This window comes from Colobus angolensis, unplaced genomic scaffold (assembly GCF_000951035.1).
Source record: "Colobus angolensis palliatus isolate OR3802 unplaced genomic scaffold, Cang.pa_1.0 Scaffold14, whole genome shotgun sequence".
In the NCBI taxonomy this organism is placed as follows: domain Eukaryota; kingdom Metazoa; phylum Chordata; class Mammalia; order Primates; family Cercopithecidae; genus Colobus; species Colobus angolensis.
The window spans coordinates 16,086,856-16,113,533 of NW_012114488.1; the positions used below are offsets into that span (position 1 = coordinate 16,086,856).

General features: G+C 42.2%; 1 protein-coding gene across 1 annotated transcript in view; it reads left to right on the forward strand.

The window, feature by feature from the left end:
* Nucleotides 1-485: 485 nt before the first annotated feature.
* The window catches only part of SLC22A2 (solute carrier family 22 (organic cation transporter), member 2), a 43,617-nt gene continuing 17,424 nt past the window's right edge, over nucleotides 486-26,678 (forward strand). Inside the window, exons 1-9 of the mRNA XM_011934992.1 lie at nucleotides 486-1,145; nucleotides 2,791-2,894; nucleotides 8,781-8,935; nucleotides 10,104-10,272; nucleotides 12,187-12,301; nucleotides 13,929-14,035; nucleotides 15,662-15,876; nucleotides 17,038-17,146; nucleotides 17,866-17,978. Coding sequence (XP_011790382.1) covers nucleotides 732-1,145; nucleotides 2,791-2,894; nucleotides 8,781-8,935; nucleotides 10,104-10,272; nucleotides 12,187-12,301; nucleotides 13,929-14,035; nucleotides 15,662-15,876; nucleotides 17,038-17,146; nucleotides 17,866-17,978 — 1,501 coding nt within the window. The 5' untranslated portion in view covers nucleotides 486-731. The remainder of the gene's footprint in view (nucleotides 1,146-2,790; nucleotides 2,895-8,780; nucleotides 8,936-10,103; nucleotides 10,273-12,186; nucleotides 12,302-13,928; nucleotides 14,036-15,661; nucleotides 15,877-17,037; nucleotides 17,147-17,865; nucleotides 17,979-26,678) is intronic.

Below are 26,678 nucleotides of genomic sequence, written 5' to 3' on the forward strand. Positions count from 1 at the left end.
ACACTTTACTCTTTCCCTCCAGATGGGTTGAGGGGAAGGACACTGCAGGGTTGAAATGCAGGAATACCAGATTGGAGCAAATGCTTTTAAAAAGCAGAGTTATAAAATCTGGATGACATCAAAACAAGCAGCCCCAGTACGCATCCCAAGGGCTCTTGCTGTAGGTTGGAGAATGAGCCCAGCAGTCAGGCCTGCAACCCACTGCGAATCTGGACCAGGGTTCTGACCCAGATCCTGATTCACATCACGCTGGGCCTTGTGGCCAAACATGTGTGTTTTCTCCATAGCCCCTTGAAGAAAAGCTGGTGGTCTGCCTGAGATAGGAGTATATTAAGTTCCTGGCTGCTCGGAGCACTACGGGAAGATTACTGGGCTGTGATATGGGCCAGCACTCAGATTCCCTGCAGTGGGACACAGAGAAAGGGTTGTTTGTGCTGCTGGCCTGGAGCACCGACAAGCCTGTGGAGAACCTGTTAACAATAAACACGACAGGCATCCTGGGAGTGAGCTCAGGGCATTTCGGAAGTGCAGAAGGACACGCACCCTCGCTGGAGGGGTGCACCTTTGAAGTCAGCTGGACCAAGGAGAGGCCTGCCCTGAAGGCTGGTCACTTGCAGAGGTAAACTCCCCTCTTTGACTTCTGGCCAGGGTTCGTGCTGAGCTGGCTGCAGCCGCTCTCAGCCTCGCTCCCGGCAGGTCGGACAGCCTCAGGTCTGCCTGCCTGCAGGATCATGACCACCTCGGTGGACGATGCCCTGGAGCACGGAGGGGAGTTCCACTTTTTCCAGAAGCAAATGTTTTTCCTCTTATCTCTGCTCTCGGTCGCCTTCACGCCCATCTACGTGGGCATCGTCTTCCTGGGCTTCACCCCGGACCACCGCTGCCGGAGCCCCGGAGTGGCCGAGTTGAGTCTGCGCTGCGGCTGGAGTCCTGCAGAGGAGCTGAACTACACTGTGCCAGGCCCAGGACCTGTGGGCGAGGCCTCCGCAAGACAGTGCAGGCGCTACGAGGTGAACTGGAACCAGAGCGCCCTCAGCTGCGTGGACCCCCTGGCCAGCCTGGACACCAACAGGAGCCGCCTGCCACTGGGCCCCTGCCGGGACGGCTGGTTGTACGAGACGCCTGGCTCCTCCATCGTCACCGAGGTAAGAAAGTGAGCTCAGGGCTCCGATGGAGAAGCAAATGGTGGAGCTGTTCTCAAGGAAGCAACCAGCGAAGGCCCAGCTCTTATAAACCCCTGCCTGGACATGCTCTTTGGCTTCCAGGTATCTTACAAAATTCTAGTTTCCAAATGAAAACACGCAGCTTCTAATTTGTCTGGAGAATAACTGGGTTAGTTAAAACGTCCTCAGATGCTGACAATAATGATTCTAGTTTGTGCCTGTTCCAGCAGTAAGAAACAGGCAAAAGCACGTTAGGGCCCCCGGAAATGTTGCCAAGATAGGGAATCTTGTGGATTCTCCTCTTTTTCTGGAAGCCTTACCTCCCCCTCTATTCTTCCATCACACAGATACCCACACACCTGAAAGCCTGTGGAACTCACCTGAACTGTGCCTGACTGTGTGATGGGACGTGCTTTTCTCTCGATTCCTATTTTTTCTCTTTAATTTCCTCAGAGTGTTCATATAAAATCATTTAGGGCTGGAGATCATGCTGTGGCACTATTATTTTGTTAAAAACTGCAGATGACATCAAAAGCTATTTGTGAAGCCTCATTCCAATAAATATAATAGAAAAAAAGACCAAAAAATGGAGCTTGCTTTTATTGAAAGCAAAGCAAAACAGGGGAATTAGGTTATCCTGAAAATACTGAGAGAGCCAGTTGCCTAGTTTAATTTCAGATGACTGCTTGGGTGATGGGAAGATATTCTGTATGAACAGATGGGTAGGTAGAGTCTAATTTGAAGGGTCTAAAGTGGTCGGATAGTTACAGGAAACGTGGCCGCTCATGGGCTTCACACCACATAATTCTCCGAGGCTCTCTCGCATGGCCAATCTCATTCCTTCCTACAGAGAGGCCCCAAGCAGAGAAAAGTTTTTACCCCAGGCCACACAGTGAGTGACTTAGCAGAGATAGCCCTAGAAGATGGGTCTCCTGACCTGGTCCAGCACCTGCTCCACCTGACCACCTCCTCCTATTCCAAATAAGAGCAAATGCAGCAGCCTTCAGCAGTCACTCCTAATCCCCTTGTACTAAACAGACAGCAGGGAGATGCTAAACAGCCCGACCTCCTGGTACCTGCATTGTATCACGTCCACACACCTACCTGCATGTGCACTGAAATTAGAAAGAAAAAAATAAATTTGTCTATAAGTAGAGTAATTACCCAATTTCAGCTGATTTAGACAATGCTATAGTTTTAGCTTAATGACAAATTGCCAGATGGAAGAGCAAGGCTTTTTGTTGCGTAAAGAAAATTGAGGCTGGGCACAGTGTCTCACGCCTATCATGCCAGCGTTCTGGGAGGCTGAGGTGTGAGGATCACGTGAGCCCAGGAGGTCGAGGCTGCAGTGAGGCATGATCACCACTGTACTCCAGCATGGGTAACAGAGCAAGACCCTGTCTCACAAAAAAAAAAAAAAAAAAGAGAGAGAGAGAGAGAAGAAGAAAATTGACGTGATCAAGAAACAGTGGCTTATTGCCACTTAATTACACAGTTCAATTCAAGGAATATTTAATGAGTACCCTAGCTGAGTTATGTACAACAGAATCCTAATGGGATTTCATTTCCTTTCTCTCCCAACTTGGAACACATCTCCCCTGCTGGAACACATCTCCCCTGCTGGCAGTTTAACCTGGTATGTGCCAACTCCTGGATGTTGGACCTATTCCAGTCATCAGTGAATGTAGGATTCTTTATCGGTTCTATGAGTATCGGCTACATAGCAGACAGGTAGGTTGAATCACCTGTGGTGGAATTTAAACAATCCCAAAGGTTTGGAGAACATTCGGATGCACCTGCCCCTGCTTGCATCCCATCCTTTCCCAAGCACACAGATCACAACCTCCTGGCCTTCCTGCTGGTGTTTTTACAATCTTAAATTTCTTCTGCCGCTTGGATAACCATGACCGATGTCTTTATTTTCAAATTCTCAGGGGTCATAGACAGATATTTCAACATTACACAGCAAGTCTTGCATGTGGGCTATGCAGAAGCTTAAAGTCGGAAGGGAGAGTAACAGATGATCTCATCCCTTTTGTAATTCCCAATTCATTTTTTGGCCTCATCACCATCCACCTGGCCATCAGCCTTCAGGACCTCTGAGCTCAATCCTATCTTCTGCTTGTCTCACATATGCTGGGAGTCCCCAGCACCAGGCCTGATGTAGAATCTCCCTAATACCCGTGGGATTGCAAGAGTCCTGAATGGGTTCCTGGGGCCACATGTGACTATATGTGTGGAACCTATAACTTAAAGAAAGGGAAACAGGGTCTGTCTACAAGAGGGGTAAATGTCCATCTCTGCAATGTCATTGTCCCTGGAGAGATGACAAGAGGCCTCTCTGATGAGTCTGTGTCTTCAGCAAGTCAGTGTTTGTACAAATCAAGCTATTGCCGTAGCTCTTACTTATCCAGCATTTTGGAATCCCACACTCACTGTCCTGCAAGTTTCTTACAACACGCAGCTTTGCTCTCTTGATGACCAATGAGACATTTTTAGAAGTCCTCAAAAGGAAAAGGAACCAAAAAGTTTGCTTCACAGTTGATAAGCACTTTAGATAACTTGGCCATCAGGGCTAATTATTTAATATTCATAACACTGTTTATTGAGTGTTTTCCGGGGCCAGGCACTGTGTTCAACATTGTGAGTGATAGTATTCCTCTTAATCAGCAATCACCTAGTGAGATAGTGATACATATTATATATTATTATATATAATATACAAACATATAATTATATCTAGATATAAATACATAATTATGAATGTACATGTAAAATATAAATATATAACTGAAATAAATGGTAAAGTAAATGTATTTTATGCTTGTTGCCCTTCCATGCCACCCCCGACTACATCTGTGATATAATCCAAACCTGAGTATAATGTTAAATGCAAGTAGAACATTTTCTCTGATTGTATTATATTGTTAGACTGAATTAAAACTTGCAAATGTGTTAAAGATTAATGATGATGGCTTAATATATCACACCCCCAAGGCATATGCACTTCACAGGGGCCCAGGGCCTTCCTGGCAGCAGAAGAGAAGAGGGATAAAAGTGGAGGCGTGGGCCACGTGCACCTCATCCATCACCCACCGTTATTAATTGTCTCCTCAGCTGCCCTGGCAAGGCTCTTCCTGGGGCTTTCTGCGAGAGGCTTGCAAGGTGAAAGGGAAGGTCATTGGTTTTTATTTTTATTGCTGCAGAATTGAGGATGATTCTTTAAAGATGACCCATTAAGTCAGGAGAGACACATTAACAAGGGGAGGTCCACAGTCCATCACACCCCTGGGCAGCTCTGGCCCTGCAGGCGTTCACTCTCTGCACTCCCTCCTCCACCATCAGGTAGAGGTGCTAACACTCATTCCCTGGCAGACTGTGAGTAAACAGGTGACTCAATCTTTAACCCTTGCTCAGTGGGTTAAGAAATTAGTTAATTATTCGTGTCCCACTCAACAAGTAGGAGATTGGTGATAAATCCCTACTGACAGTGCATTCCTGAGTTATAAGCCCTGGTCAATTATCCACCTTCTTAGATGATCTCATTATTTTATACCTATTGTTGAAATCTCTTCTGTCAAGGTAAGTACTCCTTATTCTTCCCCCAGAGGCCATCTCCATTCCTTGACTTCTTTTTCTTACACCGTCTGAAGCTTGGCTGATCATTGGTCTTCTTCTGTTCTGTGCCCGCCTGCAGGAGTGAGAAGCCTAGCCTTAAGCAATGAGAAAGCTATTTGGTTTTTGTATAGTTTATGCCTACAATTTTCAGATTTTATCCAATGGGACAAGAATGTCATGGATCCCCAGTGTATTCACAGATTAAGCCAACATGAAAACGCATTGTCTTCCTTGAATAATTAAAAAAAACCAGTAAGGCATTATGAAAAGATTGTAAGTAAGACTAAGAGTGGACCTGAGAATATACCCGTAACTTCCTAATCCATGATTTTGAGTATCACCTGAGACAGAAAAGCAATTCCTCACCAACTCCATGTTGTTTTTATTCTCATAAGCAGTAATTATAAGTGCTATTTTTTTTATTTTTTATTTTTATTTTTTGAGACAGAGTCTCTCTCTGTCACCCAGGCTGGAGTGCAGTGGTGCAATCTCGGCTCACTGCAACCTCTGCCTCCTGGGTTCAAGCGATTCTCCTGCCTCAGGCTCCTGAGTAGCTGGGATTGCAGGTGCCTACCACCACGCCCAGCTAATTTTTGTAGTAGAGACAGGGTTTCACCATGTTGGCCAGGTTGATCTCGAACTCCTGACCTTAGGTGATCTGCCCACCTCGGCTTCCCAAAGTGCTGGGATTACAGGCATGAGCCACTGCGCCTGGCCATAAGTGCTGTATTTAGTGTGGCATGCTTGTAAATGCTTAACAACTCTCATCTGGGAGGGAAAGTTCCAGTTTGTAGCGCTTATTTATTTCTCTGGTGTAAACATACCCACTGTGGTTCACTTAAGCCTGCAAAAATGACACAGAGTTGGCTAGAAGTGTGCACCATTACACTGCATTTCCACCATGCAGATACAGTAGATGTAAATAACCTCACAAGCATAGATGGCCAAATGTAGTAAAATCATTGGAAAGTGATGTTTTGCATATTACACTTGTTTTCAATATAATTTAATTATAAATGTATGTAATTTAATTTTTCATAATGGTTACGCTAACAATTAGCTTGCAAATTTTCCAGAAGTCTGATCATTAGCTCTCAAGAGCTAGCACCTTATTTTTATATGTTGTGATGGAACTAGATCAAAGTGAGCTAGGAAGAGAGACTCTGGAGGCACGGCTTGGATACCGGACCAAATTGAGGACTAGCTAAAACAGATCCCAGGCAGGAGCAGCTTTGCCTAAGACATGCCCACCAGTGCACCATGTCAGTTTACTATTGTCATGGCAACATGGCAATCACCACCCCATTTTAATGGCAATGACTTTACCACCCAGAAGTTACCACCCTTTTCCTAGAAATTTCTATATAAGCCATCCCTTAATTTGCATATAATTAAAAGTGGATTGCATATAACTAAATTTATAATTTAAACTATAATTAAAATGTATAATGTAATTTGCATATAATTAAAAATAAATATGAGTACAGAACAGCCTCCTCTGAGCTGCTATTCCAGGCACACTGCCTATGAAATATCCCTGCTCCACAAGGAGCAGAGGTGCTGCTGCTATACATTGCAGCTTCAATAAAAATTGCTATTTAACAACACCAGCTTGCCCTTTAATTCTTTCCCGGGCAAAGCCAAGAACCCTCCCGGGCTAAGCCCCAATTTTGGTGGCTGCCTGTCCTACACCAAAAGCAGAATTAAAGTCCTGGTGGGTTGCAGTCAAACTTAGCCAACTATATGTGATCTTCCAAAACAAGTTCACCACTGATTACTGTGTGCTAGTCACTTTATTGGGCATCCTCATTTGTTATATTTCATTTAGGATCACAAGAGCCTTTTAAAGTAGATTTCATGATCCATAATTTATAATGAGTGAAGAGGCTCCGTGAAATTAATGCACTGCTTCCCAAATGTTAAGGTGCATATAAATCTCCTGGGGATCTTGCTAAAATTCAGATTCTGATCCAGCAGATCTGGGTGGGCCTGAAATTCTGCATTTCTAACCAGCTCCCAGGTGATGCTGTTCCCAAGCCCATGCTAATAGTCCTCAGCCATGTTCTGAGTAGCAAGTAGCTAAAAGACTTACCAAGCCAGCAGTATGGGGAGTCCACCCTTCCTCTCCTGTTTCATCTGATTATTTTTCGTTTAACCGTTTAAATAGCCCTGCTGAGGGGTAGGAGGAGTCTCAAACCTCTATCCCAGATTCCCCAAATTTATTCTAGCCATGCCTTACCGTTGTTTTAAGTAGCATTGCTTCCCTATGTGGAACATGTCCCCAGTGAAGTTTTTCCACATCATGGATATGATTTTCTTGCTCTGAGTTTCAAATGATGAATATTCCCTCTCATCACCTAAAAGATTTTGTCCATCTACATGGAGCACTACTGTGGTATTCTATTGTGTGCCTGAAGCAGTTTTGGAAGTTGAAGAAGTACGATTTGAGTCAATGTTTATAGATTATATACTCTTTGAGGGTCAAGGAAGGGGTTTGGGTAGGAGAATGTGGGAAGAAAAGCTAAAAAATTAAGTTGAGATGTGACTTTGGAAGGCTTTGAATTAGAGGCCAAGAGGTTGTATATTTACAGTGGGGAACCATTGACTGAGAATTAAGAAATGACATGGTTACCTAGGTGATGGGTTGATAGGCACACCAAACCACCATGGCACACACTTACCTATGTAACAAACCTGCACATCCTGCACATGTACCCCAGAACTAAAAATAAAAAAATTTTTTAAATGAAATTACATGGTCAAGACAGTTTTAAGACTTACAAAATTTACTAGTTAACACTAATTACCAATGTGACTGCTTAACCTTTAAATTTCATATTTAAAATGTTACTGTTCCAAAATAATTATTAATAATGTGGATTATTTTGAAATGGTTAGTATTTGACACCTTCACTAGAATATAGTTGCATAATAAGAAAGGCATCCATTAAACAACAATTATCCACCATTAAAATGAGCAATCCTAATAACAAAAAGCTGTCCTTCCAATTGAAGTGGAAAAACAAAGATTAAATAAACATTGTTTTCTATGAAGAATTTTTTTAAATATCCACTAAGTGGATTAGGGTGTCTTTTACAAGAAAACTAGGACATGGTGAAAATAACAGTACTGGGCCCCAAGTCAACTTTCTGAGCTGAGCCAGCTTTGCAAACAGAAGGAAGAAAGGAAGGAAGGGGTCAGAGGCAGGCTGTGTGCCAAGCTCCTTACCTGTAACATCTCACTCAATCCTCTTTTCAACTGGGTCAGATGGGTCTTTTTCAGATGAAGACATTGAATATGGTTGAATAGGTTGCCCGACATCATAGTAAGTAGGAAGGTCATGATTAAACCCAGGTTGCCAATTGTTTTCCTCTATTCTATGTACTGGGACAACTTTCCAAATCCCTAAACTGAAGAAACCTAAGTCTCCCAAATCTGATGTGTGGAACCTGTCTTCCCAGCGCGCTCCAAACAGAGGCCGTCATAGGATAGTAACATGTGTGGCACCAAAGACAATTTTCACAAAGCCTAAAAGCAGTGTTGAAAAAGAAAGGGGGTAAATACTGAACACTGAATTTTGTTTTCAAAGGGAAAACATTCTTGGGTGGATAATTGGTTGAAACTATTAGTGCAAAGGCCGCAGCTCACATGACGATGTAAGACCTAGATAGGACTACAGGGTATTCAGCACAGGATGGCCTGGAAGAATTACTCTTTCCCTGAATACCTGCCACAGTGTGGGACTGAGAAAGTTCTTGAACCCTGGGCTGAATGGGGCTTATCCTGCTGAAAACTTACACATAGTGTGCTGATGAAACATGCTACATGGACCTGGAGTCACAGATTCCCTTTGTGGCTATCAGTCTGTGCCTCCTGAATTTACAAAATTTAAAGTTAACTTCTGATTTTGTTTAGATTTCCATAACTTCCATGCATTTTCTATAATCTTCACAAATCAAAATTAATTTGATTCCCTCTCTTTGTTTTTCTTCCTGTAGGTTTGGCCGTAAGCTCTGCCTCCTAACTACAATCCTCATAAATGCTGCATCTGGAGTTCTCATGGCCATTTCTCCAACATATACATGGATGTTAATTTTTCGCTTAATCCAAGGACTGGTCAGCAAAGCAGGCTGGTTAATAGGCTTCATCCTGAGTAAGAATGTTTGTGCTTGCAGCTGTGAGAACAAAGCCACCTTGCTGCCAAAACAGAGTCAGGTGGGGCGGGGGGGTGGCATGCAGAAAAAGGGACACAGCTTCAAGACAATATTGAGAGGTGTTTTTATTTCTATATCAAAAGAATTTCTAAAAGCATATCAACTCATTCAATATTCTTCCTTATAAAGAGAAAAATGAAGGCCGAAACAAGGGTAAACATAATGACACCCAGATTCTTATATAACTTTTTTGGAATTTTTGTTTTCTGTACCCTGGAGTATTGGGTAGAAAGAAAATCCATCCTATCAGACCTATTCATAAATAAGATTCAATGATGAGAGATGTAGTCAATTTATAAAGGACTTTAATACTTTGCAAAAATCTATTCTAGAAAACTACAATTATCCTCAACTTACACACAAGGAAACTGAAAACACAAGTACTGTAGTCAACCCAGGTTACTCAGCCAGCCATTTTTAGGACCAGGAATATAACTTACATCCTATTCCTTAGTAGCCAGAGTTACAGTTAAGTTCCATATACTATAAGAGAATATTTGACATCTAACAGCATAGCATCTTTATAGCAATATTCTCACTATGGCTGATACCAATGGGTTGAACCACCAGCTTGTAAAATTGCCTAGCATGTAAAACCAGTTCCTGCAACCCAGCACTAGCTGATTCCAGCCTTCTGCTAAGTTACCAAGCCATTTATGCAAATAAACAAATAGGACTTGCAAGATAAATGTTAAACCCATGTAAGAGAACAAGTTATACTCAGGCGTTCATTTACATAAAAATCATCAACAGTCTAAATTTAATGTTTGATTCATTTGTTCAGGTCTTGAGTTACTACTCTAGGTCAAAATCTTGCATGTACCTGAAATACAATTGCATCATGGAAATTATAAAGCAAACGTGTTTGCTTATGTTGGCAGGCCTTTCATCCCATCTCCAATGGGACTGTTAGATTTATTAATTAGTAAAATAGCAATAGTTATAACAAAATAAAAACCAAAAAACACTTAAAAATATTCAGAGAGTTGTATAGAATATTCTCAAATTTGTCTATATTTTTGAGGTTGGCGTTCTAGTTTCCTGATAGCTGGACAGCCAACTCCTTATTGTATTGCATTACACTAACCATTTGAATTATCTCTGCAGTTACAGAATTTGTTGGGCGGAGCTATCGGAGAACAGTGGGGATTTTTTACCAAGTTGCCTTTACAGTTGGGCTCCTGGTGCTAGCTGGGGTGGCTTACGCACTTCCTCACTGGAGGTGGTTGCAGTTCACAGTTACTCTGCCCAACTTCTGCTTCTTGCTCTATTACTGGTAAGTCCATTTGGAATAAAAAGGAAAGAAATCGAAGTATTTTATTTTGCTAAAAAGGCTACCTTCCTTAATGCACACTGTCTTTCTGATTCTGAGATTGCTTTCACTCTCCAGACCCATTTCACAAAGAGCCCAATTCCGTGTTTCAGGAATAAAAATCACAAGCTTCACCAGTCTCTCCCTCTCAAATGTCCTTTCTCTTTGTGCTTAAAGTTTTTATAACCTGGATCTTACATTTCCACATGATTTATCTGGCGTTTAAATTAGCTTCTGGCAGCTGTGGTACAATTTGGGCAGTAGGCCCTTTGAAGAGACTGAAAATATCACTAGTACTATTCTCTCCCTCCTCAGAGGAAACTTTAGGGTGGAGAAAGCAGAGTATGGCACTTGTGTCACCATTTCCCAACACTCATGCTCAAGGCAGACATCCCCAGTGAATCACAGTGTTCTTCATCCCAGATAAGGCCAACACGACACTCCAGACAGACCATACCAATCAATCAGAGTTACCAAGGCAAGTAAAATATATTTGTCATCTCTGCCCAAGGGAAACACATGGGAAATACCAGAAACTATTAGAAACCCCTAACGTGAGATTATGTGAAATAAAGCAAAGGAGATACTAGATTATCAGACCAAATCTCTCTCCCATGCCACAACCCATTTATTCAGTTCCTCCTGGATTTACCTACTTGTTCTTCCCATGGCTGTCTTGCCTAAGAATTAAACATCTCAATTCTTTCCAGGAAGCCTGTTTCTTATCCAAAAGCCAATAAAACTCTCTGTCTTACCAGCTCAGACTGCAGTGACAAAATGCCATGGACCGGGTATTTAAAAACGTATTTCCCATAGTTCTGGAGGCTGGGAAGTCTAAGATCCAGGTGCTGGCAGATTTGTTCCTAATGGGAGCCCACTTCCTGGCTTGCAGACATCCCACTTGTGGGCCCTCACATGGTGGAGAAAAAATAACAGTCTAGTCTCTCTTCTTCTTCTTATAAGGACATCTGGGGGCCCCACTCTCCAGACCTCAGCTAAACTTAATTACCTCCCAAAGGCCCAACTCCAAATTGCACACTGTGTGTGAGGGTATTAGTGTATGAACTTCAGCGGGGACAGAGACATTCAGTCCATTACACCCTGAGAGTGACCCTTCCTGCTCTCTCCATTACACTTCCACAAAAACATCCATTCCAAATTCCTTTTAAGCCCTGCCTCTCAGAGCAGCTTCTCTCCCAGAGTGGTGATCCCAACTGAGGCCTTCCTACATTTACACCATAACTGCCACAACAGCGGCCCTATCACCTCCTTTCTCCAGTTTCTCCTCCCCCTGAACCTCCACCCTGAATTCATTCACCCTGAACTCAGCTGCTCAGAGTTCCCTCCAGACACAGGGTCAATGGTTCTAGTCTTGCTCAAAAACCTGCAAGAGCTCCCCGAGCCCTGCTACATCAAGCTTAAACTATGAAGTCTGGCTTTTCAGTTATCTCACCATCTGACCTCAAATGCTTATCTCATTCCTTTGGGAAATTGAGGATAACACATATACATACTTGCTCCCCACCCCCACAATGGTTTGCATACTCCAGCATCTAGTCCTTGACCCGTCTGCCAGTTCTCAGGCCTTTGCAAAGCCTAGGACCACCCTGAGGGACCTCCCTCTCCTCCTTGCAACAGGAGCTGGATGTTCAGCTGCACCCTGCTTTGCAGCTTGCTTCCTGTGTTTCTGCTTAGAAATCCCTGAGGAGGGATTTAGCATTTGAGAGAGGAAAGAATCACATATCCCCTTACACGAGTATTATTTTCTTTGGAGATCCAACTGTATTAACATCCTCAGAGAAATCTGCTTATTAAAAAATGGGGGATGGGGTAAGGTGGATTCAGTAAGATTTGCCCTCTGCTCACCTTGTACCCTAGGTGCATACCTGAGTCTCCCAGGTGGCTGATCTCCCAGAATAAGAATGCTGAAGCCATGAGAATCTTTAAGCACATCGCAAAGAAAAATGGAAAATCTCTACCTGCCTCCCTTCAGGTGAGCCAGGGCCTTAAGTATCAAATCAGGGGATGGAGAAAAGGGAGGCTCTGGTAAGATTCATGCACGCCAGTGATCTCAGCGGGGAACCATGGAAGCGCCCACCCCCTTGCATTTTGGCCTACCTGTAGCGGAATGCAACAGAGAATTTTATGTACTAGGATTTGTGGTTCCGTGGGAGAATATTTCAAACAGGTGGAAAACATCAAACTAAAACAGAACCAGGAATCATTTAAAGGTCAGCTGAGGAGCTTCTGTCTTGTGCAACTTACACCTGTGCCAGTTTCCTATGCCCAGGTGCCCAGCACCCCCCTCATCTGCATATTCACCATCCTCAGGTCAGATTCTTGGATCAGTAAAGCAGTTCTTTAAACACACAGGATCTCTTAGAATTTTAAACACTTTGGATAGAAATTGTCCAAAAAGCTTTTTTTTTGGTTTTTGAGATGGAGTCTTGCTCTGTTGCCCAGGCTGGAGTGCCGTGGCGCAATCTCGGCTCACTGCAACCTCCACTTCCCAGGTTCAAGTGATTCTTCTGCCTCAGTCTCCCTAGTACCCAGAATTACAGATGAGCGCCACCACGCCAAGCTAATTTTTGCATTTTTGGTAGAGACAGAGTTTCGCCATGTTGGCTAGACTGGTCTCGAACTCCTGACCTCAGGTGATCCACCCACCTCGGCCTCCCAAAATGCTGGGATTACATGCATGAGCCATCACACCAGGCTCAAAAGCTTTTAAGCAATCCCCTGCCTTCTTAAATAGAATCCAGTTACAGAGGTGTTCATTACCTGTGTTTATTGTTTGCCTTTAGTAGATCTCACCACGTTGACCTCAAACCTTTTCATTCCACAGGGGGTAGAAAAGAGAAGATTAAGCTTATTAGAAAATAAGCCAGGTGTGATGGCTCATGCCTGTAATGCCATCAGTTTGGGAGGTGGAGATAAGTAGATCACCTGAGGTTGGGAGCTCGAGACCAGCCTGGCCAACATGGGGAAACCCCATCTCTACTAAACATACAATAATTGGTCGGGCGCAGTGGCTTATGCCTGTAATCCCAGCACTTTGAGGGGCCGAGGTGGGCGGATCACTAGGTCAGGAGTTCGAGAACAGCCAGGCCAACATGGTGAAACCCCGTCTCTACTAAAAACACAAAAATTAGCTGGGCATGGTGGCAGGTGCCTGTAATCCCAGCTACTCAGGAGGGTGAGGCAGAAGAATTGCTTGAACCCAGGAGGTGGAGTTTGCAGTGAGCCGAGATCACACCACTGCACTCCAGCCTGGGCAATAGAGCAAGACTCTGTCTCGGGAAAAAAAAAAGAAATAGCTGGGCGTTGTGGCGCACTCGTGTAATCCCAGCTACTTGGGAGGCTGAGGCAGAGGATTGCTTGAACCCAGGAGGTGGAAGTTGCAGTGAGCCGAGATTGCACCACTGCACTCCAGCCCGGGCAAGAGGCTCCGTCTCAAAAAAAAAGAAAGATGAAATGAGACACAGTGTGGAGAGTGCTTGCTCTAGTGCTGGGCATGAGATGGGTGCTCAGGATGGATAAGGAATTATTGTTATTCCCTATGTGACCCAGGGACACTAGCATTAGATATACAAAGCCATCTTTTCTATTCCTTTTCTTAGCGCCTGAGACTTGAAGAGGAAACTGGCAAGAAATTGAACCCTTCATTTCTTGACTTGGTCAGAACTCCTCAGATAAGAAAACATACTTTGATATTGATGTACAACTGGTAAGGAATATTTTTCACTTTGAAATGCCTCCAAATTCTTTTAATCACAATCCTTCATATTAAGGAAGGAAAGAAAACACGACTTCATCCCAGTATTAATGCCGACGTGGGCAGAAATGTGGCTTGTGTCTGGTAGGTTTTCCTGACCACGTTTTTCTCGGGCAAATATTAAGATTGGCGTAGTCCTCAAGCACAGATCAAAGCAATGGCAACCTCAGCTTCACGCTGGAATCACCTGGGAGCTTACAAAGTACCAAAGCTAAAACCCCCAGAAATGCTGATTTAATTGTTCTAGGGTAGGGCTTGGGAACCAGTTTTTTAATGCTCCAGGTGATTCTAATACAGAGCCCAAATAGAGAACTATTGGTATAACTTAATTGATGATGAATGTAGATCTCTATTGTAGTACAGAGCTGGCAAAAAAAAAAAAAAGTGGATGGGATTGCCTTATCTTTCCTTTTTTCTTTTCTACCTAGAGAAAAAATAAATTTCTGAACAAGAATAATTCCCAAGAGTAATTCCAGTGGCTTCACAGCCCAGTGACTTGATCTTTATTGTGTTTGCTATCTACAGGCTGCTCTCAGAGCTTCGAACCGTGCTTTCTCTAGTGGGGAATGCATCTTTTCGGGGCACATTGGATCTCCCAGGCAAATGGAGATTTACAATCACTAACAAAAGCAATGCTCATCAGGAATTCATTTAGCAACCTTTGCAATAGTGCACAGGAGAGGCAGCTTTGAAATTCGGCCTCATTATCCTTCTTTCCTTTTCTGAGTAATCGTGACTTTTGTTGATTATCCTCATATTTTCCATTATATATAAAGACCATTGTTAGTTAATAAACTAGAAACATTGTCCAAATGTTGTTCGTATCAGGCCAGAAGTCATCAAGAAGGGAAGCTGTACCCACTTGGTCTTCTGGTTTCCTAAAATTTGAATTAAGTAGTCAGTTCTTTCAATCCCAACTGCACTAGAGTACCCCAAAGAGAAATAATTCACAACCACTAATAACTTGATATAGTTTTACTAAATAAATCATTCCATTGGCCAGGCACAGTGGCTCACACCTGTAATCCCAGCACTTTGGGAGGCCAAGGCAGGCAGATCACATGAAGCCAGGAGTTTAAGACCAGCCTGGCTAACACAGTGAAACCCCATGTCTGCTAAAAATACAAAAATTAGCAGGTGGTTCACATCTGCAATCCCAACTACTAGAGAGACTGAGGCAGGGGAATAACTTGAATCTGAAAGGTAGAGTTTGCATTGAGCCGAGAGCCTGAGCAACAGAGTGACTCTGTCAAAAATAAAAATAAAATAAAAGATAAAATAAATCATTCCATTAAGACATTCTTCTTGGTTTTCAATTTGTCCAGGAAACATTATTGTAATTTCTAATTATTTCTAACTATTCTAATTTCTTCCCTTCTCCTGGTTCTTGGAAACCACCCAGCCCCAGCCAGTCACTGAAGTGGATCAGAGATTATAAAAGCAGTGGGATGGGGGACTAGCAAGGAGATGATCACAGGGAAAGGTGACTTATAATCCACATCATTTTTCCAGAAGCCTCTCTTTTTTGGTGCCCTGTGTTTGGTGCTTGACTTGACCTGAATTCTCCTCTTTGCTCAGGTTCACAAGCTCTGTGCTCTACCAGGGCCTCATCATGCACATGGGCCTTGCAGGGGACAATATCTACCTGGAATTCTTCTACTCTGCCCTGGTTGAATTCCCAGCTGCCTTCATGGTCATCCTCACCATCGACCGCATCGGCCGCCGTTACCCTTGGGCTGCATCAAATATAGTTGCAGGGGCAGCCTGTCTGGCCTCAGGTTTTATCCCTGGTGGTAAGTTTCAGACCAAGTTGGAGTCTTATCTCCAAGACCCTGGAGAAAGGGAGTGTCACGGCCCATTGATAGGAAAACCATGTAATTTGTCATCCAAATCAATTTGGAAAGACAAATTGGAGGACAGTATCTGGGACCCTTCCAAGTAAATTCATATGGCCAGCCTCCCTTTAGGAAAAATTGCACCCAGTCGTTCCTTGATGTGATATAAGAAGGGAGACTCTAGAGCTCCATGCTGCAGGCCATCAAGATGACGTGGAGCAGAGGGCATAGGCCTTGGGAAAGCAGGCCCAGGTCAAGGTCTTACTCCAGCACTTCCTGGGTGTTGATTAGGGGACTCTCTTGACCTCCCTGCATCACCTGCAGAATAAATGAGAAAAATGTAAGTAAATGCCATCCATAAACAACTATTCAGTTCCTTTTTTTCCTTTTAAAATGCTTTCTCAATGAAGGGGAACAAACACCTGTACAAGAGATTCCTTTTAGCAATATGGAGCTTCGTTTGAATCCTTTTGTTATTAGTAGTTGTTTAAATGTGCCCATATTTTGCTCTTTCTTTGAATTCTATGAAGTTGGCCCAGTTTTGGAAACTGGTATAACTCCATTGTCATTAGCAACTGAGGTCTAAAGTTAAGAGAACACAGAGGATTTTTGGGGCAAATTATTCCATATAACACTAAAATAGTGGATACAGGTCATTATGCATTTGTCCAAACCCACAGGAAATGTACCACCAAGAGTGAACCCTAATGCCAACTATGGATTTGGGGTGATTATCGTTGCCACTGAAGGTTCATCAAGTAACAAACATACCACTCTGTGGAAAATGTCAATGATAGGTGGCGACGGGTAGAATGCATGTGTGGGGGCAGAGGTTATGTGGGAAATCTCTGTACCTTCCTCTCCATTTTGCGATGAACCTAAAATGGCTCTAAAAAAAAAACATCTTTTTAAAAAAAGAGAGAATTAGCATTGTGTCTGAAATTAAGATGGACAAATGTGAGAATCTGCTGACATTAACATGAGCCTATAGAATAAGTCATTTTCTTTTCTCATCCCATTCTGGGATAGGGAATTTCTCCTTATAGTCCCACTCTGGAGCACTGTCTGAAGATGAAGAATCATCTGTGTATGGATAAGTACTGTGCTTTTCCCTCTTAGATCTACAATGGCTAAGAATTATTGTCTCATGCTTGGGAAGAATGGGGATCACAATGGCCTATGAGATAGTCTGCCTGGTCAATGCTGAGCTGTACCCCACATTCATTAGGTGAGTGCATTTTCCTTAGAATGAAGAGGATGGGTGGGACATTTGTTTATTGGCTGGAACCACCACAAGTGCAGACAAAGGACATCTTACCTTCAAAACACAGTGTAAGGGAAGGTGAGAACACGTAAAGGTCCAGCCAGGCCCAGCAGTTCACCTCTCACACTTGCAGGCTGGGGTAAAATACAGAGGCCATGGCGAGAATAGAAAATTGAATTGCAAGACAGGGATTACCCAATGGCTACAGGGGAGATTGATGTGGAACAGCACAAACAGGTCCATAGAAACAACTTAGGGAAGCCAGGTGATGGAAGTAAAAAGAAACAATTGCCCCTCCCATCATTAAAAAATCTGAAAGTTTATACAAAACAAGAATGACAGAATATGAATGGAATTATGTGTATATATATGTATACACACACACATATATAATATTGTGCATTGAAAATAACGTGAATGATTTTTTTAAACTCTTGAAAATTTTATTTTTGTTTTGTTTTTTTATTTCAATAGGTTTTTGGGAAACAGGTGGTATATGGTTATATGAATAAGTTCTTCAGTGGTGATTTCTGAGATTTTGGTGCACACCTGTCACCTGAGCAGTGTACACTATAGCTCTCGAACATTTTAATGATTTGAGGAAGTGTTTACTCAGGGTTAGGTGGGAGATAACTACTGCACTGTGATAAGTTAACAAGTTAAATCAGTTTCCTGCGTTCTAGGAATCTTGGCGTCCACGTCTGTTCCTCAATGTGTGACATTGGTGGCATCATCACGCCATTCCTGGTCTACCGGCTCACTAATATCTGGCTTGAGCTCCCACTGATGGTTTTTGGTAAGAAATCTTCATAGATGCCTTTAAATGAAGACTTATTTTTCTAGAGACCTTCACTTCTCTTCTACCTCATTCAAAACAGGTGTCATGCCTATTAGTAACTACTAATTACTACTCATAGTAGTAATGATGTGTCTGTGGCTTGTGTTCTTCCCAGGCATGCCTAGTAATTAGTAATGTTATTAATATTAGTAATACTAATCCATAGTACTAGTTCAGTATTCGTAATATTATCAGTCATTACTAATACTCAAGTATGAGACTCCAGCCATAGAGGCAGAACATTGAAGAGAAGAATGAGAAGGAAGAAAGTTTCCCAGCAGCAGGCCCCTAACTCTCTCTCTGCTGATTTCCACCCTTCCTGAGGTCTCTGTCAAAGAGTTAATTCCTCCATGCACCAGAGGCAATAAAACACAAAGCCCTTTTACTTCTTACTTCAAATAAAGGGGTTAAAATTTTGCAAAAGGCAATTTCAAAACCCAGAGGAAATAAAGACCCACATTAAGAAAATGCACCAGCATAATGGAGCACGTCTGTCGATGCACCTGGAGCAATTAGATTTCAGGAGTGTCACACAGCACTTCCCTTCTGCTACTGCCAGTGGGAACACACCAGCACTGAGCCTTCTCTGGTTGACTGGAACATCTCAATGCACCCTTTTCTGTCTCCTTTGACACCCATTCTGAGCTGCTTTTAATTTGAATATATGATGCTTTTTCCCATGGGCGTATAGCACTCAATTTAGGGGAAGAGAAGAAGAGATTTCACTCTCAGATGCACACGAGGGTGTAAAGGGAAAGGAAATTTAAAACTCTCAGGACCCCCAAAATCCTTATGCAAAAGGGAAAACTAAGCCTGGAGGCTGAGTCATGCAACACCCTCTTCCAGATAAATAGCTGTTACAGCATTATACGTCATGCCTCAGTTATCTACAAAGGACCACCCCTGCAGATCATTCATAAGTAAATTCTTTGCTGGCCTCCCATAGACAAGAATTTTAAGTCTACAATCTAAGCTTAGCTTCTAAAGCTGAAGTCTGCTGATTCCACACTGATAATGTTGATTCCAAGCTTATCTCCTGATGTACAGGATAAAGACAAGATCAGTCATTCCTCCACCTACCCAGAGAGGCCTGCATAATTGATTCTTTTTTTACTCTCATTTTCTCTTCAAACATTCACCTTATCATATGTGAAAGTCAACTTAACTGGGCACTAGTTAAAGTCTCACAAGAATGGAACCATTCCTTTGTGGCCTACCTGCCCCTCTCCCTACCTGCCTCCCTACTTTAAGGAAATGTATAAATACCAACTTCCTGAAAGCCTCTTTGTAAAAATAGCTACAGATGTGTCTGTGGCTCATGGTTTTTCAGGGACATGCCCCAAAGCTGATTTAATAAACCTCGACTGATTGGGACATTTTCCTCAGTCACTCATTTCACTTTTCAGGGGAAGCTCCCACCACTTCACTAAGGCTGCGCAATGCCCCACACAGCTATCCTGCTCATTCCTTCCTTCTCCTTCTTCTCACAGAATTTGTGAGGGGGAAATTTTTCCACCGCTCTAGATCTGCCAGCAAAAGTTCCAAACCACTGATAGAACTCACCCACAAAACAGATCCAGTGAATTCCTCCATGATCCAGTTTAATAACAATAAGATGGCCAAAGTTGACAGAGTATAAGCTGTTTATCCTGAGATAACTTGGCCACAGAGTAGCTGGTGCTACTCCTGAGACTTATGTGACCCCTATTTCTTTCTCCCCAAACACTGGTTAAGGAACCTGTCCTCAGAACCCTCTTGTCATTGTGAGGAGGTGCACATCACACCCTCTGTTCTCCTTCCTGCCATGGAGGAAGTTAGAGACCACTCAATCTTAGCCACTCCCTTAGGTGGACAGTGGGTGACCAATGGGTCAGGAGGACATTTCTGGATAGTAGATGCTTACTTTGTTACCAGAAAGAGGTCCTGACCCAGACCCCAAGAGGGGGTTCTTTGATCTTGCACAAGAAACAATTTGAGGTCAATCCATAGAGTAAAATGAAAGCAAGTTTATTAAGAAAGTAAAGGAATAAAGAATGGCTACTCCATAGGCAGGGCAGCCCTGAGGGCTACTTGTTGCCCATTTTTATGGTTATTTCTTGATTATATGCTAAACAAAGGGTAGATTATTCATGACTTTCCCCTTTTTAGATCATATAGGGTAACTTCCTGATGTTGCCATGGCATTTGTAAACTGTCATGGCACTGGTGGGAGTGTAGCAGTGAGGACAACCAGAGGTCACTCACATTGTCCTCTTGGTTTTGGTGGGTTGTAGCCAGCTTCTTTATTGCAGCCTGTTTGATCAGCAAGGTCTTTATGACCTGTATCTTGTGCCAACTTCCTATCTCATTGTGTGACTTAGAATGCCTAACTGTCTGGGAATGCAGCCCTGTCAGTCTCAGCCTTATTTTACCCAGCACCTCTTCAAGATAAAGTTGCTCTCGTTCAAACACCTCTGAGATTTTCCCCCTCCCTTTTGTAAGAGAACTCTTAATCTTAATGGTTGCATAGAGATGAAGATCCATCTTCTGTAACCTTTTCATGCTGATTAAGGGTGATGATATTTCTGATTAACTATTAGGGTCTCTTGTATTCAGGGTAGAGAGGAGTTCAGTCAGAAAGCATCAATATGGTGAGGGCCATTCATAACTTTGAGTTCTGACAAAAAGTGATATCTGAAAGATTAATAAGAGTTTAAGAAAACATTTGGTAAGCTTATCCTGCACAATCCTTTGTATATTCCTACACAAAGAATACAATGGCAATATCAATATATTCCACAACAGTAAAGAAAAATAAGCAAAATTATTCCAAGCAAACTAAACTAGAAGGCTTTCCATGAATCTGGCAATTGTTGAAACCATGCTGATATGGGGTCAGTACCTGATTCCAATGTGCCCAAAATTAGAAGTCTGATCCAGATTTTTATGTTAACCATCCATCTTATTTCTTCTGAGCTGCAGGAATCATTGGTTGGAATGAGCAGGGTCAGTCTAAAGGGCAAGAAAAAAAGCTTGAAACAGCTTATGAGACTAAAATATAAAAACAGGTATACCATTGTTCTTGAAACATAGTATTTCTCTCTCCAGTTTCCCATTTTTACTAAAGACAAATCATGGTAAGACTGATTTGCTTTATTGTACTTGGCCTGATTATTTGTACAAAGTGTAGCAAAAATAATTATTTTTCACATGGGCTTTTAAAATTGACTTTGAGAAAACTTTGTTCCATAAAAGGAATCTCAGATAAGACTTTTTTTTCAAAGCCAAGCCCAGCCATGGGTTTGTACCCTCTAATACCAACTTATGTTGAGTAAATTCCTCTCCTCTTGAGGTTCCCAGATAACTCGGACTCCTGGGTCTGTCAGAAAGTGACATTTTTTACTTGCCACAGGTCAGAAACCCTGTACAGGGACTATGCAGACAAGGTATGATGTCAGTTTTCCCAAGGGGTTTTTATTGGCTCTACAAGTTAAGTTTGATTTCTTAAAAGAAAGCACAACATTCCAGTCAAAGCCTTGGTAAAAATAACCAGTTTCTCCAACTGTGTCCTGTTGCAAAAGAAAACAGATTCTTATTACACTTATGCAAATAACTATATTGCCATAAGTTAAGAGTATGCACAAATAATTTTCAAATTCTGGAGAAATCAGGTAGAGAGAAACAAATGTGCTCCAAAGTTTTTCACAGGAATATACTTGACTTAAATGTTACAAGCTGTAAATATTAATGGCTCAAAATAAAAGTTTCCTTGATGCTGAAAAACAAAACAAAGGATCAGCAACATTTTAAGCAAAAAGTTAGAAAAGATTACTTCAGTCTTCCATTAGTTCAGTCCATGCAGTTAACTCCTGCTTCGTTTGATATACATGAACATTTCACCTCTCTGTGAGAGTCCTGAAAGTATTTTCTTCTATTCTAATGTCACAGTCTCCAAAATTATCAGAAACCTGCATTCAAGAATACATGTTAAAGCCCTATAGTTGATTATAAAACCACCTTTTGAAGAGGATCAACAGAAGACAATTGTCTGTGGATGGCAAAGTCTTAGGGCAGCCACAGTCAAAAACACAACTGACAAAGAAATATGTTACTTCTGTGGCACACATTAATTTAAGATAGCAATTACAATTATTACTGGTAATGTACACTAAGTCCTATCAGAATTATAGGAGTTTCACATAATTTTGGAACACATACCATTAATATATTTGTACAAAATAGAGCCCAAAGATAGCCAAACACCGTTTTATATTTGACAATGCTTCCTGTATGACTTTTATACTACATAAGTCGAATTTCACCTTTACATTAGTGTACTATTAATGTTAAACCTTCATAGACATACCTACCCAATTTTAATGTTTGACCATAAGGTAGGTTCCTCAGAAACCTTTTATAACTCTTTATAAATTTTTTATTAAAGAGCAGATCTGTGCTCTAAGAAAAACCTATTGTGCTTTTATTCTAATATTCAATTTATGGAAAAACTGAATGATACCCCTTTAACTTTAGCCAATATATTCACACACAAAAGAATTTCTTTTACATGACTAATTTTTCACAAATCTTCTACTACTTCTTCAAAACTTCAGCTTTATCTTATTTAACTTTAAACAATCCTTTAACACTTTAATCTAGGCAGAAAAAGCCATATTTCCATGACTTCTTACAATCCTTTACCAAAAATACATTTTACTTTTTTTTCACACACCTAGCATGTGCAACTGTTTTTATTTTCCAAAGATTACTTAAGTCACATGAACTAAAAAGCATTACCCTCTCTACTTTTCTGCCAAAAATATTTGACTTAAGCTCTTATTATTTTTAAACCTATTAATCAAAGCTCTTTCCTATCATACACACAACACATATAAATTCACAGACAGAAGAAGAGTCAGTACTTGTAAGATTTTTCATTTGCTACTTTATAAGTTTCTCTTCAAAGTATGCAGCTTCTAGGGCCTATTAAGCACGCACAGCTGAAAGCAAAAACAGATTTCCCAAAATTAAGGGTCTCATTTTTATACCATATCCTGTATGCCAAAAAGAGGAAATCTGCCCATTTCTCATAGGAATCTTATCTCTCAGTGAGGAATGGGGACATTTTCATAACTTCTAGGTGGCCAAGAGCATGCTTTTCTGATCTAAACTTGCAAAGAGCTGAGCATCTCCCCATAATTGCCATTAGCTATTCCCAAAACTGTATTTCCTACCTAGTCACACATCAAAGCTCTCTCATAATGTGTAGTAATTTCTAATACCCTCCAAGTCAAAACCATCAGATAATGCAATGAAAAACAGAACAGAGCCTTAGATTTTGAGAGGGATCTATCCACTTTAATTCCTGGGGTTTTATGAGGAAAACAAAGGTTTTTCCAAAAGGGGGTCTGTGATGTCTCCTCTGTTTTTCCCAAGGAGTTCCAGGCTGTTAGAGCTTGAATAAACTGACTTTTAACCATAGCACTCAAATCCTTTTAAATCTCTTAATGCCCGACTTTAGCCATGCCAAACAGCCAATGTTTTTGTGCTCAGAGAAAGGAAATTTCAAGATGGTTTGTGGAGAGGAAGAGAATTAACCAGTGGTAAAGGTTATACAGATTTTAAACCAGAAAGGATTCATTCCCTAAGTCAGGATTGAACCCTGGACCACCACTGTAAAATGGTGAAGCCTTAGCTATTGAGCTACAGCATTGGTCGGTTTCCATTGTTCTTCCCACAAGGATTTTAGAGCAGCCAATTCTGAGCTTGCAAAGGCTTTTAACTGCTCAAGATAATTTTTAGGGATAAGTATGACATGAACCCCCAAATTCCTATCTGTTGGATGGTAGAAACCAGGAGAATGAACTGCCATGTGGTTACAAGTTCAAGCTCCCAAGGACATTTTTCAACATGCGGTCTCTGGGCAAGATGAAAGAGCAGACAGTTGCCCTGAGTAACAGAAAAAAATAGAAGAGAAAGGAGAGAAAGGGAGAAAAGCATTGCCTAGTGGGGTGGCAGGGGCAGCTCCTCCTGCAGTAGGATGGAGAAGGAGAGGTGCTCAGGGAGGCCAGAGAAAGACCCACCCTGTGGGTCAACACTGTTCAGGTGACCACTTGTCAGTAGCTAAGGGATCTTTTCCAGCAGTCCTATCAGCTCTCAAGTTTCCTGCTTAGGAAGAAATAACTCACTTGCATCTGCATGAAGAAACCACCAAACAGGCTTTGTGAGAGCAACAAGGCTGTTTATTTCACCTGGGTGCAGGCGGGCTGAGTCCAAAAAGACAGTCAGTGAAGGGAGATAGGGGTGGGGCCATTTTATAGGATTTGGGTAGGTAAAGGAAAATTACATTCAAAGGGGGTTGTTCTCTGGCGGGCAGGGGCGGAGGACACAAGGTGCTCAGTGGGGGAGCTTTTGAGCCAGGATGAGCCAGGAGAAGGAATTTCACAAGGTAATGTCATCAGTTAAGGCAGAAACAGACCATTTTCACTTCTTTTGTGATTCTTCAGTTACTTCAGGCCATCTGGATGTACATGTGCAGGTCACAGGGGATATGATGGCTTAGCTTGGGCTCAGAGGCCTGACATTCCTGTCTTCTTATATTAATAAGAAAAATAACAAAAAAAATGAAATAGTGGTAAAGTGTCAGGGTGGCAAAAATTTTGGGGGGTGACATGGAGAGATAATGAGCGATGTTTCTCAGGGCTGCTTCGAGCAGGATTAGGGGCAGCCTGGGAACCTAGAGTGGGAGAGATTAAGCTGAAAGAAGATTTTGTGGTAAGGTTGTTAGAAGGAGCATTTGTCATATAGAATGATTGGTGATGGCCTGGATGTGGTTTTGTATGAATTGAGAAACTAAACGGAAGACACAAGGTCTGAATAAAAGAGGAAAAAAAATAGATATTAAAGGACTAAGAATTGGGAGGACCCAGGATGTCTAATTAGAGAGTGTCCAAGGGGGTTCTGTGTAATTACTTGTTTGGTTGGTGAGTTTTGGGGCTTTATTCTTGACAGAGTCCTTTTATTAAGTTGGAGGCTGAGCTTGGTGAGGTGTGTTTTGAAAAGACCATTAGCCAGTTCTACCTTTCCTGAAGATTGAGGACGGTAAGGGGTATGAAGGTTCCACTGAATACCAAGAGCCTGAGAAACTGCTTGGGTGATTTGACTAATAAAGGCCAGTCTATTATCGGACTCTATAGAGGTGGGATGGCCAAAATGAGGAATTATGTCTGACAGAAGGGAAAAAATGACTGCAGTGGCCTTCTCAGACCCTGTGGGAAAGGCCTCTACCCATCCAGTGAAAGTGTCTACCCAGGCCAAGAGGTATTTTATTTTCCTAAGTCAGGGCATGTGAGTAAAGTTAATTTGCCAGTCCTGGGCAGGGGCAAATCCCCAAGCTTGATGTGTAGGGAAGGGAGGGGGCCTGAGAAATCCTGAGGAGTAGTAGAATAGCAGATGGAACACTGAGAAGTGATTTCTTTGAGGATAGATTTCCATGATAGAAAGGAAATGAGAGGTTCTAAGAGATGGGCTAGCAGCTTGTAACCTACATGGAAGAGGCTATGAAATGTGACAGAATAGAATGGGCCTGTGAGGCTGGAAGGAGATCCTTGATCCAAAAACCATTTGCCGAGTGTAGGAAGAGATTGATAGGTGGAAGTTTCAGTGGGGGAGTAGGTGGGAGTGGCCAGATAAGAAGGAGAAAAACTGCTATGAGGGATAGAAGTTGGAACACTAGCTGCTTTTTTAAGCTACCTTATCAGCATAAGCGTTGTCCTGAGCAATGGGATCTGATACCTTTTGATGGCCTTTGCAGTGAATGACTCCAGCTTCCTTTGGAAGTAAAGTGGCTTTGAGAAGCATTTTTTTAAAAGAGGTATTAATGATGGAGGACCCTTGCATAGTGAGGAAATTTCTTTCTGCCCATATAACAGCATGGTGGTGCAGCATATAGAAGGCATATTTAGAGTCAGTATAAATATTGATGCATAGTCCCTTTGCAAGAATGAGGGCCTGAGTTAAGGCAATGAGTTCAGCTTGTTGAGAGATAGTGGAGGGGGGCAGAGTAATAGCCTCAATGATAGATGTGGAAGATACTATAGCATAGCCTGCCTTTCCTGGTGCATGGTGATTAGGCCTGGTGGAACTGCCATCAGTAAACCAAATGTGATCAGGGTGAGGAACACGAAAGAAGGAAATATGGAGACATGGGGTGAATGTCAGGTGGATTAGAGAGATACAGTCATGGAGGTCAGGTGTGGTATCTGAAATAATGTGGGAGGTCAGATTGAAGTCCGGGCCAGGAACAATGGTAATTGTGGGAGACTCAACTAACAGTGAGTATAGCTGGAGGAGCCAAGTGAGAGGAAGAAAATAGATTTTGGAAGTTATAAGAACTGTAGAGAGTTAGTTGAGCATAGTTTGTGATTTTGAGGTCCTCTAAAAGTATTAACGCAGTGGCAGCCGCCGCATGCAGACATGAGGGCTAGGCTAAAACAGTAAGGTCAAGTTGTTTGGATAAAAAGGCTACAGGGCATGGTCCCGGTCCTTGTGTAAGAATTCTGACTGCACAGCCCTGCACTTCAGCTGTATGTAATGAAAAGGGAGTGATGAGTTAGGGACAGCCACCATGGGAGCAGCTTTTAGGGCTATTTTTTAAGGAATTAAAAGGGGAGTGGGGAA